Consider the following 19,126-nt stretch of genomic DNA (forward strand, 5'->3'; position numbering starts at 1 on the left):
CTTGTTGGTATGTACATCTGTCTGATTGATTGCTTGCCCAGTCCCCACTCAACCCCATATAGCTAGAACAGGAACGATTAATTCGAGAGAGGTGTGTGAACTATTGTGGCAAGAATTAACATATCTGTTTTTGTGTCATCTTTTGTGTTCACATTTAGAATTAACAAATGACAATTGTCCGTATGTGGCACCATTCCCGTGACAATTTATTTTTGTAGCTTTGGCAATAAAAAATTGCATTAATACAATGATCTGATAGGACCTCTTCATCGTGTGGCAGGAAGTAAAGGCACGCMATCTGGAGCGAGCGACAATAGTGGAATCACAGATCCAGGTAAACTATAAAAATATGTGCAATTGAGAATCAAAATACCGGTACCATCAATTGTCCACAGTGACAACGATCTATGGTTATTTCCCAGTAACTCGTTATGAATGCATGGAATGGCCTCCACTAAAGGACCCCTCGCTCTGCTTGGGCTCAGCGCGGCCGGGCCATCTAGCCTGGCGGGGGAAGCCGAAATAAACTTACAGCTGCGAGACGTTTGCGGTTTTAAATGATTGATTAATTGTGAAGCCATTGCAGGTTAATCCATATGTAAAGTATATCGAATTTAACGTACACACTCAGTGAATTAATCTATTGAACAGATAAACAATTGGATGTATTTCTGAGCTAAATATGTTGTTGCTAGTCTGTCGTAGATGTTAGTTAGCGGTAGCTATTTGTTGACAATCGTAGCGAGACGGGCTGTGTGTCAAACTGCATTGTGCTCATGCTAGGTAATGGCAACACCCCTCTCGCAATGTTTACTGTATGCAATGTTTTGCTACGCTGGCTAACAGTCGCTACAAATGCTCGGGTCAAATAAATCCTGTTCGGCTTCGATCGGTGTTAATAACTTGCTTAGCTACTAACTAGCTAGCTACCTTTACTGAACTGCAACCTATAAGGACAGCCAACTGGCTATCAATTTAGCAATTTCAATGAGAAATTAGAAACACAGGATGTCTTAAACTTGGAATCATATCACTAATTTACTGTCCTCTTGGTGTATCCTCTTGCAGGATTTGGTCCCGGCATGGGGGACATGAAGACCCCAGATTTCGATGACCTATTGGCAGCATTTGACATTCCTGACATCGATGCTAAAGAGGCCATCCAGTCTGCTGATGAGGCTGACGGGCCAGGCGGTGCACCTCTGGGAAAGCCGGAAGGTGGGGTTGGTGTAGGGCCTTCTCTGAGACCACCTAGCCCCACGGACACCCAGGCTGACACCCCTATTGTCAGTGTTATCGTAAAGAACTGTGTACGACCTGACATCGATGGAGGGGATGAGGACACAGACCAGAACACTATGGACAGCATTGCCGGGGTCGCTATGGGTCCACGGCTCGGTGTCTGTGCCCCAGGCATGGTGGAATCTGAACCACTCAATCACAATGGATTTGGGGCTGCTGGTATAACTACTCCCCTAACCCAGGCTCAGGCCCAATCTAATGGGGAGCCGTGGTCAGTGTCTACCCCCAAAACAGAGGGTGGAGGAGGCGGTGCTGGATCAACTAAATCGGTCAAGCAGGTTGGCAATATATTCAACAGACTGAAGCCTCTTATGGCGCAAGGGTCGGGAGACCCTGTAGGGAGGGCGAGGAAGATGCAGCTCCTACAGCAGCAGCACACACGGCAAGAGGCAGGCAAAGAAGCTTCGTTATCCTCTTCTTCATCTGTTGTGTCTGCTTCTCTTGTCCCAGGAGTGTCAGTAGGACTGTCCTCTCCTTTCTTCCCACCTTCCAAGCCTCTGCTCCCGTCCCCGCCATCCGCCCTCTCCTCACACCCGTTGCACTCATCTCCGCCGTTTAACGGGGCACCTAAAGCCAGCCCGGCATTGTGTCCCAGAGACTCAGAGGGGGATGATTCTGATCCGGACCTAGGGCCCCCGCTGCTGATCCAGGAACCCCCTGACTCCCCCTCCCGCACCCCTCCCAAACTGACCCGTCGTTTTAGGTCCTCTGCTGGCCGCACTGACTCCACCCATCCCATGGCCTCATTGGCAGCTCATCCCAAACCAGGGGACACTCCCTCGGGCTGTAGAGTGACCTCATCAACCGCCCAGTCAGGCTCCACCAAGAGTCTACCACAGGAAGACAAACACCCAGAGCATGTTATAGAAGAGCGAGACTCACCTGAAAGTCCTGAGCCAGAGATACCCAAATCGGCAGCACCAGTAACTGCCAAGAGGTGCTCCAGCCCTGCAGTAGCCTCCACACCACCCCCCTCAGACCTTCAGGARCCTAAGGAGGAGGAGGAGGAGATGGAGGTGGGAAATGGAATAGAGAATGCTATGGATGGCAAGGAGGAAGAGGGTGCAATTGGAGAGGAAGAGGGTGCAAGAACAGGAGAGGAGAACATGGAGGTGGGTGATGGCAAGTCTACACCTCCAACCACTGAAGGTTGCACCTCAACTCCAGGAGGGCCTGCTRCTCCTGCCCGGCCCCTCAAAGTGCGGATAAAGACCATCAAAACCTCCACTGGTGGAATCACCAGAACTGTTACCAGGGTCGCACCCAAAGCAGGTGCTGCTGGAGCCAAGGGTTTGGAGCCCAGCAAAGCTCCACCAGTGGTGCGGAAGACCCCAGTCAACAGGGCCTGGAAACCTGACACTCCCTCTGGTCGTATGGCAGCCTCCCAGCCACAGAAAGCAAAGAGCCTCAACACACTACCCGTGTCTACACTAGCAGCCAGTAGTGCTATGCTAGCTGCTGCAACCAAGGCTCAGAACAAGATGGCTGCCTCCTCGGACAAGGCCAAGGTATCTGCCACTGCTGTTAGCATCACTAAATCTGCCGCCCTGCCTGCCACTCCCTCGGTTGCCTCCTCTCCGAAGTTCTCAGTAGCCACTGGTGGGATGAGCGTACGTCCTGTTGGTGCTAAAACTTCTAATGGAGGCAGCGCCAGCGTCCTAGCCGGCACTCACCAGCCAAACAAGCCTGCCTCCATTGTGAACAGCACGGGCGCCGTCATTTCCCGCAGCCAGTCTAGCCTGGTGGAGGCCTTCAACAAGATCCTCAACAGCAAGAACCTGCTGCCCAGTTATAAGCCTGACCTCTCGGCGGCTCCGCCCCCAGAGTGGGGGCTCCCTCTGCCTGCCATGGGCTACCGCTGTCTAGAATGTGGCGATGCCTTCGCCCTGGAGCGCAGCCTGGCCCGCCACTATGACAGGCGCTCGCTGCGCATCGAGGTGACCTGCAACCACTGTGCCAAGCGGCTGGCCTTTTTCAACAAGTGCAGCCTGCTGCTCCACGCCAGGGAGCATAAGGAACGAGGGCTGATAATGCAGTGCTCTCACCTCGTCATGAGGCCCGTCACCGTGGAGCAGATGATTGGCCAGCAGGACACCACACYCATCGGTAAGGCGGGACTTTYGGAAGAGTTTCGTGAAAATGGCTTCGTCCCATAGACGCAGCAAAAAAGTTTACGCAATTTAGGACGCATGCAATGTGGCTATATAAACCAAGCTTTATTTCTGTCAGGGTGTGGTCCATGTTATTTTATGAAATACAAGAGAGATACCATCATGCAATTGACTTCCAACTTCTTTGTATTCTTGCTTCGCTTTCTTGCTTTGTTGACCAGGCATGTGTTCCCCTTCTTCAATCTCCTCTCCTCCTCCAGTCTCCTCCCCCTCCACCACGTCCGGAGCCCCCGCCGTGTCATCCAGCTCCAGCCCACTGAAGGACACACAGTCTCAATCTGCAGCCCAGCTGAGACCGGTCCGCCGTGCGCCCCAGATCCCCCAGGTGCTGATGCCCCTCCCCAGCAAGAAGGGAGAGGTGCTGCAGTACCACAACTTCAAGTGTCCCGAGTGCCAGGCCCAGTTCTCTGGCAAGGCCGAGCTGGTCGCCCACTTCCAGCAGATCAGAGCTACCCCCAACTCGGTGAGTCCTTTACAGAGCCTGAAGTATGGGTGTGCATTATTCACAGGCTAGTGACGAACTATTAGTGTCAAGCTTAGTCATACGTAATGACTGAATGAGGCAGTTTCCCAGACACAGATAATGGACTGCTTTACTTTATGTATTAGTCAATACTATTACTCAATATTAGTGTTTTACTATGAAAACAAGGCATTTGTAATGCCTCAATATGACTTAATTAACTTTAAAACATGTTCTCTCTCTTCCTTGGCCAGACCTGTGGGTGTGCATTGATGACTGTCTTATTACACAGTACTAGTATTAGTTTTACAGTATTAGAAGTAGTAGTGTATTCATAGTGTTATGCCTTAGTCAACTTTTAAACATTTTCTCCCTCTCTCTCCTCCCTACCCAAACCTGTATGCTGTGCTCCCCTCCCATGATGCTGCCAATGTTTACTATGAAAACGAGTTATGATGAATTCCTCAATGTGTGTGCTGTATGTCAATTGTTAAACTTCTCATCTTCCTGCCCAGACCTGTATGCTGTGCGCCCCTCCCATGATGCTGCCTAACTGGTGCAGTGTGTCGGCTCACCAGAGGATTCATAAGCACCGGGCACCCCACGTCTGTCCAGAGTGTGGGGGCATCGCCCGGCAGGCCAGCTTCCAGACCCACCTGGAGGAGGCCTGTCTGCACTTCGCCCGCCGCATTGGATACAGGTGAAGAGATAGTGTCTGCACTTACAAATCGGCAACAAATGTAATAAGTCCACACGCAAAAGTATTTTCACTAGCTTAAACAGATGTTTCGGCTTAGCAACCTTATTCAGTGTGTAGGCCATCTGCACTGATAGACAATTGTGCTACAAATACATGCAAGTGTAAATACCACAAACTACTGCTTCGATGCAGTATTATTATGACACTCCATTGTCAGGTTGATGTATGAGAGGGATACATACAGTAATCAAATGCAAATACACGCCCTCTAACTCAAAGATATGTGAAAAGACATGTGGTTGAAGATCCTTTCCGTAGTTGCATCACAATCGAGCCACCCAATTGTCAACGGCCACTCTATAATTAGCATCAGTGACTAAACCTATGTGTTTAACATTTTGTTTTTGTTCATATGTTCCCCAGGTGCTCCAGTTGCCAGGTGGTCTTCGGCGGTCTGAACTCCATCAAGTCCCACATCCAGACGGCCCACTGCGAGGTGTTCCACAAGTGCCCCAGCTGCCCTATGGCCTTTAAGTCTGCCCCTAGTGCACAGGGACACATCAGCACCCAGCACCCCACCCTCACCGGGGGACAGGCCAAGTAAGTGCCCCACAGTCACTGAACCATGTTATGTCTCTAGGTTTAGAGCAGTGTTTTGCGATCCTGGTCCTGAGGACCCAGAGGGGTGCACGTTTTTGTCCTAGTGTTCTAGCACTAACACACTTAATTCATGTGTGTTAGAACAAAAATGTACACCTCTTTGGGTCCCCAGAATTGGGAAACACTTTTTTTGTGGATTGTAAAAGCATGTCTCTTGTCTGTTTTTGTCACAATTTGAGCCCTGAAAGAAAGCTTCATTCACTCTTAAATTCCCTCTGTCTCTGTATTTGCAGATTGATCTACAAGTGTGTGATGTGTGATACAGTTTTTACCCAGAAACCCTTACTGTACATGCATTTCGACACCCACCTGGCCAAGCAGAAAGTGCATGTGTTCAAGTGTCCTGACTGCACCAAACTCTACGCACAGAAAGGTTCCATGATGGAACACATAAAGGTTTGTTTAGTGAAATTCTAACTCACAGGTAAACATATGATTGTAATAAAGGAAAGTGATATGTTAGTTGATCAATCCCCTGGATGGTAAATAGTAATTTATAGGAGCTAATTTGTCAATATTGTCTTCCCTTTTCTCTTGTCTGATTGGTTATCCCTTTCTTACTTCCTCTTATCCAGACTGCTCACAGAAGGCTGTCAGTCAAACAGGAGGGCCAATCCAATGCCTCTGCCCCTGCCCCCACCAACCCCTCAGCCCCCTCCCTCCCAAAATCCAAGCCCTCTGCAAAAAAGGACAACTCAGATGGGGAGGACTGGGGCCGAGACCAAGAGGAGGAGGAGGAGGAAGAGGGGGGTGAGGACTATGAGGAACCTGAGAATCAGTCTAGTTCTATGGAGGTAGGCAGCCATCGTGGGACCATCTCAGAATGGAGCTGCCAGCAATGTCAGAAGACCTTCACACAGAGCGACGACTACATCTCTCACATGAAGACAGAGCACGGAAAGGTAAGGCCGTACAAATGTAATTATCTGTATAACCRATGCCCCACTTCACATAAAAAATAAAGATGTGAATCGATTATTTTTAACAAATCAAATGATTCGCTTTGCCATTGTAGTATTTGGGATTCGGTTAGATCGCGGTGAATTTAATCAAATAATAATTTGTGAATTGCAACAACAACAAAAAAAATGTAGCCTTCCGTTTGGATTATGTTGCTGTAAAACTTGTTTTGTAGAAGTTGATTTGGCCATTGCAACACAATAGATGCCAGTCAACTTGCAGAGAACACTTCGAAGGAAARATAAATCTGACTAACCAAATTACTTTTTGCACATTTTGTTACGTTAGACTTATTCTAAAATTGATTAAATATATATTTTCTCATCAATCTACACACAATACCCCACAGTAGCCTAATAAACTGTATGGTTTCCCAAGTCGTTGTGGGAGGACCACACAAGATATCGCGTAACTCCAAGTTTACTTCGTTATGATATCAATATTTGTGCATTGAGACATTTCCACCGCAATTTCTCGCAGAATTAGTTTTACCATTACAAAAAGATCCCACCATGTCGAATTATTATATATTTTTTTGTCTGCATTTATAAAATATAACCGGCAAATCCTATTTTCATCAGCCCGGTCATTCCTTTTTTCATGCATCAGGTAATTCATCCTTAAATGGTTGGATGGAAACCTGGTTAGAGATGTTATCTGACACCAATGTAGTTATTTAGGAGGGTACCCTGACTGGGACTAAAACTCTGGTCCCTGTGACTGTCATTCCACAAAAGAAAATCTCTTGCTGAGGTCACTAGGTGTTGTACCAAGATTGTTTAGTATGTGTGTGTGTGTGTACACACGCACAGAGGACTCACCCTCTCTTTTCTCCTTGAATCTGCCTCTGTAGGCTATGAAGAAGTTCCCGTGTTGTGTGTGTGAGAGCTCCTTCTCCACCTCTTCCAGCCTGCGGCGCCATGTACGTGTCATCCACGAGGGCAACAAGAGAGTCTTCCACTGCCAGTGAGTGAACCCCATACTCATCTAAACATCCACAAAAGCACCATATTTTTTGTCCCCTGTAGCTCAATTGGTAGAGTGGGCTTGATTCCCAGGGCCACTCGTACGTAAAAACAAATGCTGTATGTATGACTAACTCACTTTGGGGKGAAAAGCGTCTGCTAAGTAGGATATATATATATTATATATGAAAATGTCTGTAGAGTTGATATGACAAGAYAATTAGCAGGGATATTTAGAATGTTAAGTTCAGTCGAATATCAGCCCACCTAGGAAAAGTGTGCAGCATCCTCAGAGCCTCTRTGTATACTTGTGTGTTTGCAGATATTGCACAGAGGGCAAGCGGACCTTCAGCAGTCGGCTCATACTAGAGAAGCATATCCAGGTCCATCATCACAGGGTCAGAGCCACTGACGGACAGGTCAGTTAGAATCMATTCTTCTTTCCATCACTTGGTGGGGGTCCATTTCAGTAATGTTACCCATGGTGTGGTGACTTGGATCTGAGTATGTTAAACCAAAAATCAATAATGCTTTTTGACGTTCTCTCTTTTTCCCCCCATCACCCCTCTGTCCCCATGCATGGCTCTCCGCAGACCAGGAAGCGTTCAGTCCCGGGTAAGGGCCCAGGCAGCTCATCTGAACTTGACGGGGAGGGGGGGCCACCAGGGGACGAGGAAGGGGGCGGCACGGACAGCAGAGAGGCCACAGAGGGGGGCGAGGAGGGCAGCATTCCCGTGAAGAAAACACGAGCGTTGGCGCTTCCCGAGCCCGAGGAGGACGACAACGTGTTCCGCTGCGTGCCGTGCGGCTTCGCCACGGAGGACGGCGCCGAGTTCCAGCGCCACATCCCGCAGCATCGCGCCGACGCYGCCTCCTTCCAGTGCCTGCAGTGTGGCGTGTGCTTCGCCTCGGCTGGCTCCCTGGGACGCCACCGTTTCATCACCCACCGTGTGAGAGACCCCCAGGGGGAGTCCARCCACAGACCACCCCGCACCCCCTCCTCCCCGGACAGCTTACCCTCATCCCCACAGGACGGAGAGGACGGTAAGGGGAAAATGAGCTGCAGGGTGTGCAGCCGGCGCTTCGACAGGGCCTCCGACCTTAACACCCACTTAAGGACCCACGGCATGGCCTTCATTACCGCCCACAAGACGGACAAGCCCCAGTAGGGTGAAGTTGCCCCTAGATGCTGATCCTGGGTCAGTTTTGCATTTCCCCCACTAATGGTTAGGATTGGGGGAGAAGAAGCAGATCCTAGATCTGTAACTCTGGGAAACTTCACTCCAGAGCCGGACAAGCCCCAGTATGGAAAGGAGGGGTGAGGCCTCGGAGTGACGGACAGGCCTGGGAGATGAGGGGTTTTGACTTGGAATCATTTTAGGGGAACTGAATGTGGATAGATGAGAGCTGACCTAGATGTACTTCTGAGCCACTTGAACTTGCCAGAGTGTTTCTTTGTCACACTCGCATGCTGATCATCATACTGAGCAGTGGACTGGACACGCWTGAGGGTGGGAGTTCTGAGGGTCAAGACCACCTGATCATAGCATTGACATCAGCCATATGTGTCCAACTTTTCCATGATTGTGTACGTTTTTCTGCCATTAATATGGTTTGTCTATCTTAATGTGAACCATACTATCATTTCTACATGCACTTCCTTCTGTATTTTCTTACTAATTTCCTTTTCCGAGCTATGTGTCACGAAAGGTATTCTGTCTTGCATTACATCGTTAAACTTGCATCCACCCGACCCACTGTACAAAGAAAGCACTCTTGTTGGTCATAGATCAGTTTCTATGGGTCCACCTCTTTAGTGAGGGTTCGATAAAACTGTTCTCAAATCAGTGTCCAATTTTAAATTGGTATCTGAAGCAAAAAATWGTATTGAGAGTAACACTGATTTTAAGTACTAATGACATTGTTCTATTTATTTATATGAAACACATTGTCGTCGTTGTTTGTGAGTCATTTGCAGCCAATCTTATAGCAAGATTCAATGGTAAAGGGAACTTGAAATGTATGACACAGACAGGTGAGATTTATTTCTCTATTTGATACGCTGAACARAAATATGAACGCAACATATAAAGTGTTGGTCCCATGTGTCATGAACTGAAATAAAATATCCCAGAAATGTTCGATGCACAAAAAGCTTCTCTCAAATTTTGTGCACAAATTTGTTTATATCGCTTTTAGTGAGCATTGCTCCTTTGCCAAGATAATCCACCAAACAGGTGTGGCATATCAAGAAGCTAATTAAACAGCATACTCATTACACAGGTGCACCTTGTACTGGGGACAATAAAAGGCCACTAAAATGTGCAATTTTGTCACACACAATGCCAGATGTTTTGAGGGAGTGTGCAATTGGCATGCTGACTGCAGCAATGTTCAGCAGAGCTGTTGCCAGAGAATTTCATGTTAATTTCTCTACCATAAGCTGCCTCCGTCRTTTTTGAGAATTTGKCAAGTACGGCCTCACAACCACGCCAGCCCAGGAGCTCAACACAAACTGTCAGAAACCATCKCAGGGAAGCTAATCTGCRTGCTCATCGTCTTCACCTGACTGCAGTTTGGTGTCAACAGTGTCAGTTGGCAAATGCTCACCTTCGATGGCCACTGGCACGCTGGAGAAGTTCTCTTCACGGATGAATCCCAGTTTAAACTATACTAGGCAGATGGTGTTGTGTRGATGAGCGATTTGCKGATGTCAACAGAGTGCCCCGTGGTGGTGGAGTTATGGTATGGGCAGGTATAAGCTACGRACAACGAACACAACATTTTATCAATGGCAATTTGAKCGCACAAAGATAGTGTTGCGATCCTGAGGCCCACCATCATGCCATTCATCCGCCGCCATCACCTCATGTTTCAGCATGATAAAGCAACACCCCATGTCTTAAGGATCTGYACACAATTCCTGGAAGCTCAATGTCCCAGTTCTTTCATGGCCTGCATTCTCCAGTCGCCCATTGAGCATGTTTGGGATCGACATGTACAAAAGCGTGCTCCAGTTGCCGCCAATATCGCACAGCCATTGAAGAGTGGGACAACATTCCACAGGCAACAAACAGCCTGATGTGTCACGCTGCATGAGGTCACACCAGATACTGACTGGTTTTCAGATCCACGSCCCTACCTTTTTATTAAGGTATGTAACCWACACATGCATATTGGTATTCCCAGTCATGAAATCCATAGATTAGGGCCAAATTTATTTATTTATATTGACCGATTGCCTTATATGAASTGGAAAATCTTTAAAATTGTTGCGTTTATATATTAGTTCAGTGTAGATTATTGTAACCCGTCTTGTTTCRAGTGGTACATTGTCATCAATCTTCTAGCCAAGATAAGTGAGTTCCAAGATTTTACCAGTGGTGGACATGGGTATATGTTGCACGGAACATATCATGCACGAAAAGAAAGCGTTCGGGTTTTGTTACAAAAATGTGAATTTAAGTATAGTATTTGTACTCAAATGTTTTGTTCTTCAACCAATTTGAAACAAAAAAAACTGGATTTTTATGGGAGGTGGGCTAGCTATAGATTGTCACTCACAACTAAGCAGAGGGAGASTGCGAGGGGTTGTAATTGTGTTTTAATGTGTATGGACATTTCTCTGAATTGTTTTCTAACTGCAGAATCAGTGCTTGACCTATTTGTTTTTTTGTTTTTATTTTTATTTTTTTGTCACCTGCTATGAAACACTGTATATGTGTGTATATATATACCGTGCATTCGGAAAGTATTCAGACCCCTTCCCTTTTTCCACATTTTATGTTTAGCCTTATTCTAAAATKGATTAAATAAAACATTTTCCTCAATGTACACACAATATCCCATAATGACAAAGCGAAAACAGGTTTTTAGCAAATTTACTAAAAATAAAACATACCTTATTTACATAAGTATTTAGACGCTTTGCTATGAGACTCGAAATTGAGCTCAGGTGCATCCTGTTACTACAACTTGGAGTCCACCTGTGGTAAATTTAAATTGATTGGACATAATTAGGAAAGGCACACCTGTCTATATAAGGTCCCACAGTTGACAGTGCATGTCAGAGCACAAACCAATGAGGTCGAATAAATTGTCCGTATAGGTTCGAGACAAATATGGGGAGGGGTAACAAAACATTTCTGCGGCATGGAAGGTCCCCACGAACACAGTGGCCTCCATTATGCTTAACCACCAAGACTCCTCCTAGAGCTGGCCGTCCGGCCAAACTGAGCAACTGCAGGAGAAGGGCTTTGGTCACGGAGGTGACCAAGAACCTGATGGTCACTGACAAAAGATCCAGAGTTCCTCTGTGGCGATGGTAGGACAACCACCTCTGCAGCACTCAACCAATCAGGCCTTTATGGTAGAGCGGCCAGACGGAAGCCACTCCTCAGTAAAAAGCACATAACAGCCCGCTTGGAGTTTCCCTAAAGGCTCCTAATGGACTCTCAGACCATAAGAAACAACATTCTCTGGTCTGATGAAACCAAGATTGAACTCTTTGGCCTGAATGCCAAGCGTCAGGTCTGGAGGAAACCTGGCACCATCCCTATGGTGAAGCATGGTGGTGGCAGCATCATGCTGTGGGGTTGTTTTACAGTGGCACGGACTGGGAGACTAGTCAGGATCGAGGGAAAGATGTACAGAGGTCCTTGATGAAAACCTGCTGCGGAGTACTCAGGACCTCAGACTGCGATGAAGGTTCCCCTTCCAACAGGACAATGACCCTAAGCACACAGCCGAGACAACACAGGAGGGGCTTCGGGTCTGAAGCTTTGACGTTCTCTGAGTAACGGGTCTGAATACTTATGTAAATGTAATTTACGTTTATTTGTCATTATGGGGTATTGTGTGTAGATTTGAAGGGGGAAAAAACTATTACATTTTAGAATAAGGATGTAACGTAACAAAGTCAAGGGGACTGAATACTTTCCGAATGCACTGTATATACAGTACCAGTCAAGTTTTGGACACACCTACTCATTCCAGGGTTTTTCTTTTACTATTTTCTACATTGTAGAATAATAGTGAAGACAAACTATGAAATAACACATGGAATAATGTAGTAAACCAAAAAGTGTTAAACAAATCACAATATATTTGATTCTTCAAARTAGCCACCCTTCGCCTTGATGACAGCTTTGCACCCTGTTGGTATTCTCTCAACCAGCTTCACCTGGAATGCTTTTCCAACAGTCTTGAARGAGTTCCCACATAGGCTGAGCACTTGTTGGCTGTTTTTCCTTCACTCTGCRGTTCAACTCATCCCAAACCTTCTTATTGGGTCGAGGTCGGGTGATTGTGGAAGCCAGTTCAACTGATGCAGCACTCCCATCACTCTCCTTCTTGGCCAAATAGCCCTTACACATCCTGGAGGTGTGTTAGGTCATTGTCCTGTTGAAAAACAAATTATAGTCCCACTAAGCGCAAACCAGGTGGGATGGCGTATCGCTGCAGAATGCTGTGGTAGCCATGCTGGTTAAGTGTGCCTTGAATTCTAAATAAATCACAGTGTCACCAGCAAAGCACCCCCACACCATCACCACAACTCCTCCATGCTTCACGATGAGAACCACACATGCGGGGATCCTCCGTTCACCTACTCTGCGTCACAAAGACACTGAGTTGGAACCAAAAATCTCAAATTTGGACTCATCCGACCAAAGAACAGATTTCCACCGGTCTAATGTCCATTGCTCGTGTTTCTTGACCCAAGCAAGTGTCTTCTTCTTATTGGTGTCCTTTAGTAGTGGTTTCTTTGCAGCAATTCGACCATGAAGGTCTGGTTCACCGAGTCTCCTCTGAACAGTTGATGTTGAGATGTGTCTGTTACTCTAATGAACTTACATTCAAATCAAATTTTATTGGTAACATACATGTTTAGCAGATGTTATTGCGGGTGTAGTGAAATCCTTGTTGCTAGCTCTAACAGTGTAGTAATATCTAACTGAAGCATTTATTTGGGCTGTAATTTCTGAGGCTGGTAACTCTAATGAACTTATCCTCTGTGGCAGAGGTAACTCTGGGTCTTCCTTTCCTGTGCCGGTACTCATGAGCCAGTTTCATCATAGCGCTTGATGGTTTTTGCAACTGCACTTGAAGAAACTTTCAAATGAATTTTCCACATTGACTCTCCATGTCTTAAAGTAATGATGGACTGTCATTTCTCTTTGCTTATTTGAGCTGTTCTTGCCAATATGGACTTATCCCTATTTGGTAAAAGTCCATCTTCTGTATACCACYCCTACCTTGTCACAAATGCATTGAGGAAAGAAATTCCACAAATTAACTTTTAACACCTCCAGGTGACTACCTCATGAAGCTGGTTGAGAGAATGCCAAGAGTGTGCAAAGCTGTTATCAAGAAGAATCGCAAATATATTTTGATTTGTTTGACAGTTTTTGGGTTACTACATGATTCCATATGGGTTATTTCATACAGTAGTTTTGATATCTTCACTATTATTCTACAATGTAGAAAATAGTAGGTGTCAACTTTTGACTGGTACTGTATTYGTAAAGTATTCAGACCCCTTGATTTTTCTACATTTTGTTACGTTCTAGCCGTATTCTAAAATGTATTACATAGTTTTTTTCTTTATCAATCTACACACAATAACCCATAATGACAAATTATTATTATTTTTTTTTTTATGTAAGCAAATGTATAAAAAAAGAACTCACATTTACTTAAGTATTCCAACCYTTTACTCGGTTCTTTGTTGAAGCACCTTTGGCAGTGATTACAGCCTCAAGTATTCTTGGCACACCTGTATTTAGCCCGGGTAGGCCGTCATTGTAAAATAAGAATTWGTTCTTAACTGACTTAYCTAGTCAAATATAGGTTAAATAAAATATATATATATTTTAGCGAGTTTCTCCCATTCTTCTCTGCAGATCCTCAAGGTCTGTCGGGTTGGATGGGGATCGTCGCTGCACAGCTATTTCCAGGTCTCTCCAGAGATGTTCGATCGGGTTCAGTCCAGGCTCTGGCTGGGCCACTCAAGGACATTCAGAGAYTTGTCCCGAAACCACTCCTGCATTGTCTTGGCTGTGTGCTTAGGGTTGTTGTCCTGTTGGAAGGTGAACCTCCAGGTTTTCATCAAGGATCTCTGTACTTTGCTCTGGTCATCTTTCCCTTGATCCTGACTAGTCTCCTAGTCCCTGCCGCTAGAAAACGCCACCACCGTGCTTCACCGTAGGGATGGTTGCAGGTTTCCTTCAGATGTGACACTTGGCATTCAGACCGCAGAGTTCAATCTTGGTTTCATAACACCACAGCATTTTGTTTCTCATGGTCAGTACTTTAGGTTCCTTTTGGCAAACTCCAAGCCGGCTGTCATGTGCCTTTTACTGAGTCGCCGCTTCCATCTGGCTACTACCATAAAGCCCTGATTGGTGGGGTGCTGCAGAGATGTTTGTCCTTCTGGAAGGTTCTCCCATTTCCACAGAGGAACTCTGGAGCTCTGTCAGAGTGACCACCGGGTTCTTGGTCAYCTCCCTGACCAAGGCTCTACGGACAATTCATTCGGCCTCATGGCTTGGTTTTTGCTCTGACATGCACTGTCAACTTTGGGACCTTTTATATAGACAGGTGTGTTCCTTTCCAAATCACGTCCAATCAATTTAATTGACCACAGGTGGACTCCAAGTTATAGAAACATCTCAAGGATGATCATTGGAAACAGGATGCACCTGAGCTCAATTTCGAGTCTCATAGCAAAGGGTCTGAATACTTGTGTAACTAAGGTATGTTTCTTTTTTTATATATTAGCAAAAATGTGTGTAGATTGAGGAATAGTTTTTATTTCATCCATTTTAGAATAAGGCTGTAACATAAAATGTGGAAACAGGGAAGGGGTCTGAATACTTTCCGAAGGTACTATAGATAAATAATGATTCCGCTTTTATTTTTCATCTGTATTGTGGTCTGTGTGCTGAATTGCCATACATTTTATGTGCCGTTTCAAAATAAATGTTTGAGGGAGAACTTGCTTTATCAAGTCTTTACTTCTGTCCAGTCATTGAAGAAGCTTTATATAACTGTTTAGGGATAGTATTGTATGACATTTTTAATTTAGGCACATTTACATTATGTACAACTACAGTATTTTATACAGATAGATAATCATTCCTCTGTTTATAATTGTGACACATACACTAGTGTCTTGCAAAGAGTGTAATCCTATAGCCCTTTAGGATATAACCATTTCAAATCCCACTATTAGATTCTCCCATTTCACATGATGGTCCCATCAAGTCCATCCTTAGGGTCTTTTTTTTCTGGATTTAGCTCCACTGCCTGCCTGCTCTCAGTGGCTTGTCCTTGGGCTGAGGACTCCGAGATGAGCCCCTTCTCTGGATGGTGGACCTCAATGAGGAGCTCGTAGATCAGTGTGCCTACCAGAGCGCCGGCACAAGTGGCCACTAAAGGCACCCACCACCAACTATGTCCCGCCCTGAGAGGGAAAGAAACAGTAACACCTGCTATCTGTATCAGCGTGTACACAATGTCAAAGTACAATACTTTGCGTTCAGCTTAAGATCCTCATGTGAATTTCAAGATCCTCCCTAAAAATGCCTAACATATTAAAGCGCTTGTTTGGTTTACTTAAACAAGGGCATTAAGAGTGTCAAAATATGTAGCAGAACTGACTTACCTAAACACCTCATCCCCCCAGCCAGCAATGTATGTGAACAGTCTAGGCCCAATGTCTCTGGCTGGGTTAAGGGCATAGCCGCTGTTGGAGCCCATGGAGACTCCGATCACCAACACCACAGCCCCCACCAGCACCGGCTGCAGATCTGCAGGCGCCGGGCTGTTCCTGCTGTCCCCCAGAGCCAGGATACACACCATGAGAGCAGCCGTGCCCACCACCTGGAGATGGTGAGCCGGTTAACCACTACAGAGCAGTGACACCATGATAAAGACTAACTATGAAGGCTGAGGCACCATTCAACCTCCCAAATTATTGATAAGAAAACAGCCCTTAGTAAAAGACCTGATTGGGTCTTCCAGGTACAAATACATTTCCAATGTGTTTGTTAGTTATCCTATATTCATGTAAACCAAAAAGGGGGTTCCGACCTGGTCCATGATGCCCCCCCACAGGCTCAGGTAGTCAGCAGGGTATGTGGAGAAGATGCCTGCTGTGGCTTTGGGACCGCTCACAGTCAGGTGACCACCACTGTATAACTGTATAGCATCTGTGAATGGAAACACGCACACTATCATGCTCCAGCCATAACTTTTGATTCTAGTATTCAATATTGATATTCTACATTTTCCCCTTACCATAGTACTGCAGGGTTACGGTGACAGCAGCCATAACTTTTGATTTTCTACTATTCAAGGTTGATATTCTACATTTTCCCCTTACCATAGTACTGCAGGGCTACGGTGGCAGCAGCCATAAAGGCCCCCAGAATCTGGAAGAAGACGTAGAAAGGCAGGCGTGTCCAAGGATGCCTGCCCAGAAAGCAGAGGCTGAGAGACACTGCAGGGTTCAGGTGAGCACCTTTGAGAGAACAAAACAACCATTATTTTGATAATGTATCAACTATTTTATCAAGATATGGCCTCTTTCGGTCCTCTCCCTCATCCACTTGTATAGATGTACACTCAWAGACTTTACCTGACACCCCACGGGAAACATAGACTCCAAAGGTGGTTCCCAGAGCGAAACCCAGATTGATTGACAGGTAGTGACCTTTACTGTTTTCAGATGTCGTTACCTGGGCAACGGAGCCACATCCAAACAGCTGCAGTCACAACAAAACAAGGCCTGTATCAGAGKAGTTACATCCCTAATGCATCATATCCCCATTTTTTTTAACTACTGCTTGAATTGAGATGTCAAATAATCTCAGAATTTACTGTCATGGGCAATAAATCAGGTAACCAGGAAGGCCTATATCAAATGTCAGTTGAAAGTGGTTCCCCATTGTCGTCTACTCAAATAGTGGGGAAAGCTCAGAGTACCATTCAAGATTAGGCATGTTTGGCTGATAAACCAAGGACAGTCTTTACAGTCCTCTGTTCTGAGGAAGTGTATCGCTTTATGATTTTCTTGTGCCCTATAAGTTTTATTGACCCTGGCAAGAGCAACAAGGCATTCATCTCAAGGCTTGGGGCATGTTCAATAGGGCAGAACGTTTATAATATTGCAAACCGAAATGTACAAGCATTCTCTTTTCCAAATTACTCACTCTACTGATTTAGGAATTCCCATGCTCTCTTTCGCTCTCTCTCGGGGGTCAAAGTCCTTGGTTAGCCATTGTGATGATCCACCAATAGCACAAATGGGGTTTTGCAAGCACTTACAATTCAAAACAAGATCAGAGCGAGATAGCGTGTGGAAGGACTGGAGATTCAAATTAGAATAATAGAAACAAATGCCAAAGTTATCCTTAGTTGGATTGCACCTGCGCTGTCCCTTCCACCATTCACTGTACTTTGACAGACCGACCAATGGACAGATGTCTTAAGGGATAAGGCTCTGCCTAACCTGAAGGATACACACATATACAATCCTTGAAATACTACAATCATCTCCCTCTGCCTAACCTCAACCCTTACAACTGAGGTACAGAAGGACAAGTCTCTCCAACCATTCCTACAGAGCTGCATGTACTATTCTGCCCAGTATCAGAAAGGCACTCACAATCATGATGTAGACCCCCAGGCACTCTGCCAAACACTCTCTGGCAAGGCTACTCCTGATTCGAAATTTATTTAGCAGTCGGTCCATCCCTGTAGCGTGTTTTGGACACCAAAAAGGAAGCTTCTATAATGTCCTCATCAGTAGTACTACGTGAATTGGACAGTGAACTCTTCCTCTCCGGCTGACTAGTTCACACAGACTGAGAAGGCTTGCACTCATGCCGCAATCCTCAACGTCACGTGTTTTATGGCATGACTGAGGCATGTAGAAAGGTTATCACTCTGTGGGTCGTTCCACGAATAGAGTCGTTTCTGTGTCCTTTTTAAGTCGGAATTGTGCACCAATATTACATTTGTTTGTTATATTAAATGAAGAGCCCTTTAATATAGAACACATGGAAAATTCAATACATCTTGATGTCCCTCGTCAAGTTGTTTCTAGGAAACAACTCCAATATTATTATTTTATTTATTTATTTTTTTGGGGGGGGGATCAGTTTTAATATTGCAACTAGATTGTGGCTTCTATCAATGTAATTGTCTGCATCATTTCCAATCCCCCATGTTTATTGTATAAATATGTATATTTTTCCCTAACCCTACCGCTTTCCCCTAACATTCTATTGGTTGCAAGAATTTTGTATCATAACTTAAGTAGAAAAACTCTACGTTTTGAATCCAGCGTTGTTTTGTGTATCAGTTCCTAAACCATGTGCCTTGGAATTGGTACATCGAAAATATTTTCCAGACTATTTTGCAATCTGTATGGCACAGCTGTAAATTTGTTGGTCTAGCTCCAACAGTGCAGTAATATCTAACAATACACACAACCTAAAAGTAAAATAATGGCACTAAGAAATATACAAATATTAGGATGAGCAATGTCAGAGTGGCATARACTAAAATACAGTATATACATATGAGATGAGTAAAGCAAAAAATATGTAAACATTATTGGAATAACTAGTGTTCCATTAATAAAGTGGCCAGTGATTTCAAGTCTAATGTATATGAGGCAGCAGCCTCTAAGGTGCAGGGTTACGTAACCGGGTTGAAGCCGCCTAGTGATGGCTATTTAACAGTCTGATGGCCTTGAGATAGAAGCTGTTTTTCAGTCTCTCGGTCCCAGCTTTGATGCACCTGTACTGACCTCTCCTTCTGGATGATAGCAGGGTGAACAGGCAGTGGCTCGGGTGGTTGTTGTCCTTGATTTATCTTTTTGGCCTTCCTGTGACAT

General features: G+C 45.4%; 2 protein-coding genes across 3 annotated transcripts; one reads left to right on the forward strand and one right to left on the reverse strand.

Moving 5' to 3' along the window:
- The first annotated feature begins 100 nt into the window (after positions 1–100).
- LOC111954956 (zinc finger protein 687b-like) lies at positions 101–11,381 on the forward strand. Of its 2 annotated transcripts, none has more exons than XM_023974923.2 (10): positions 101–334; positions 1,069–3,408; positions 3,635–3,936; positions 4,452–4,636; positions 5,060–5,236; positions 5,530–5,692; positions 5,872–6,198; positions 7,110–7,222; positions 7,544–7,640; positions 7,815–11,381. In XM_023974923.2, exons 2-10 carry the CDS (start codon positions 1,083–1,085, stop codon positions 8,388–8,390), a joined length of 4,266 nt encoding a protein of 1,421 aa, XP_023830691.1. In that variant the 5' UTR covers positions 101–334; positions 1,069–1,082; the 3' UTR covers positions 8,391–11,381. The 2 variants fall into 2 exon arrangements, with proteins under 2 accessions (XP_023830691.1, XP_023830692.1); XM_023974924.2 differs by having other exon boundaries at positions 3,674–3,936; positions 7,815–11,380.
- Positions 11,382–15,074: 3,693 nt separating this feature from the next.
- Positions 15,075–18,004, reverse strand: aqp10b (aquaporin 10b). The gene is made up of 6 exons (XM_023974816.3): positions 17,891–18,004; positions 16,862–16,988; positions 16,607–16,744; positions 16,315–16,433; positions 15,887–16,104; positions 15,075–15,685 (listed from the first exon to the last, which is right to left on the reverse strand). The coding sequence occupies exons 1-6, from the start codon at positions 17,975–17,977 to the stop codon at positions 15,466–15,468; spliced, it is 909 nt and encodes a 302-aa protein (XP_023830584.1). The 5' UTR covers positions 17,978–18,004; the 3' UTR covers positions 15,075–15,465.
- Positions 18,005–19,126: the final 1,122 nt, after the last annotated feature.

Source organism: Salvelinus sp. IW2-2015, linkage group LG30 (genome assembly GCF_002910315.2).
Source record: "Salvelinus sp. IW2-2015 linkage group LG30, ASM291031v2, whole genome shotgun sequence".
In the NCBI taxonomy this organism is placed as follows: domain Eukaryota; kingdom Metazoa; phylum Chordata; class Actinopteri; order Salmoniformes; family Salmonidae; genus Salvelinus; species Salvelinus sp. IW2-2015.

Bases quoted from the DNA above. Each gene is read 5' to 3' on its own strand.
- aqp10b (XM_023974816.3), bottom strand. From the start codon at position 17,977: ATGGACCGACTGCTAAATAAATTTCGAATCAGGAGTAGCCTTGCCAGA. The intron at 16,434-16,606 runs GTAAGGGGAAAA...TTCCATTCACAG, and splicing joins CGTAGCCCTGCAGTACTATG to ATGCTATACAGTTATACAGT. The intron at 15,686-15,886 runs GTAAGTCAGTTC...TTTCCCTCTCAG, and splicing joins TGGGGGGATGAGGTGTTTAG to GGCGGGACATAGTTGGTGGT.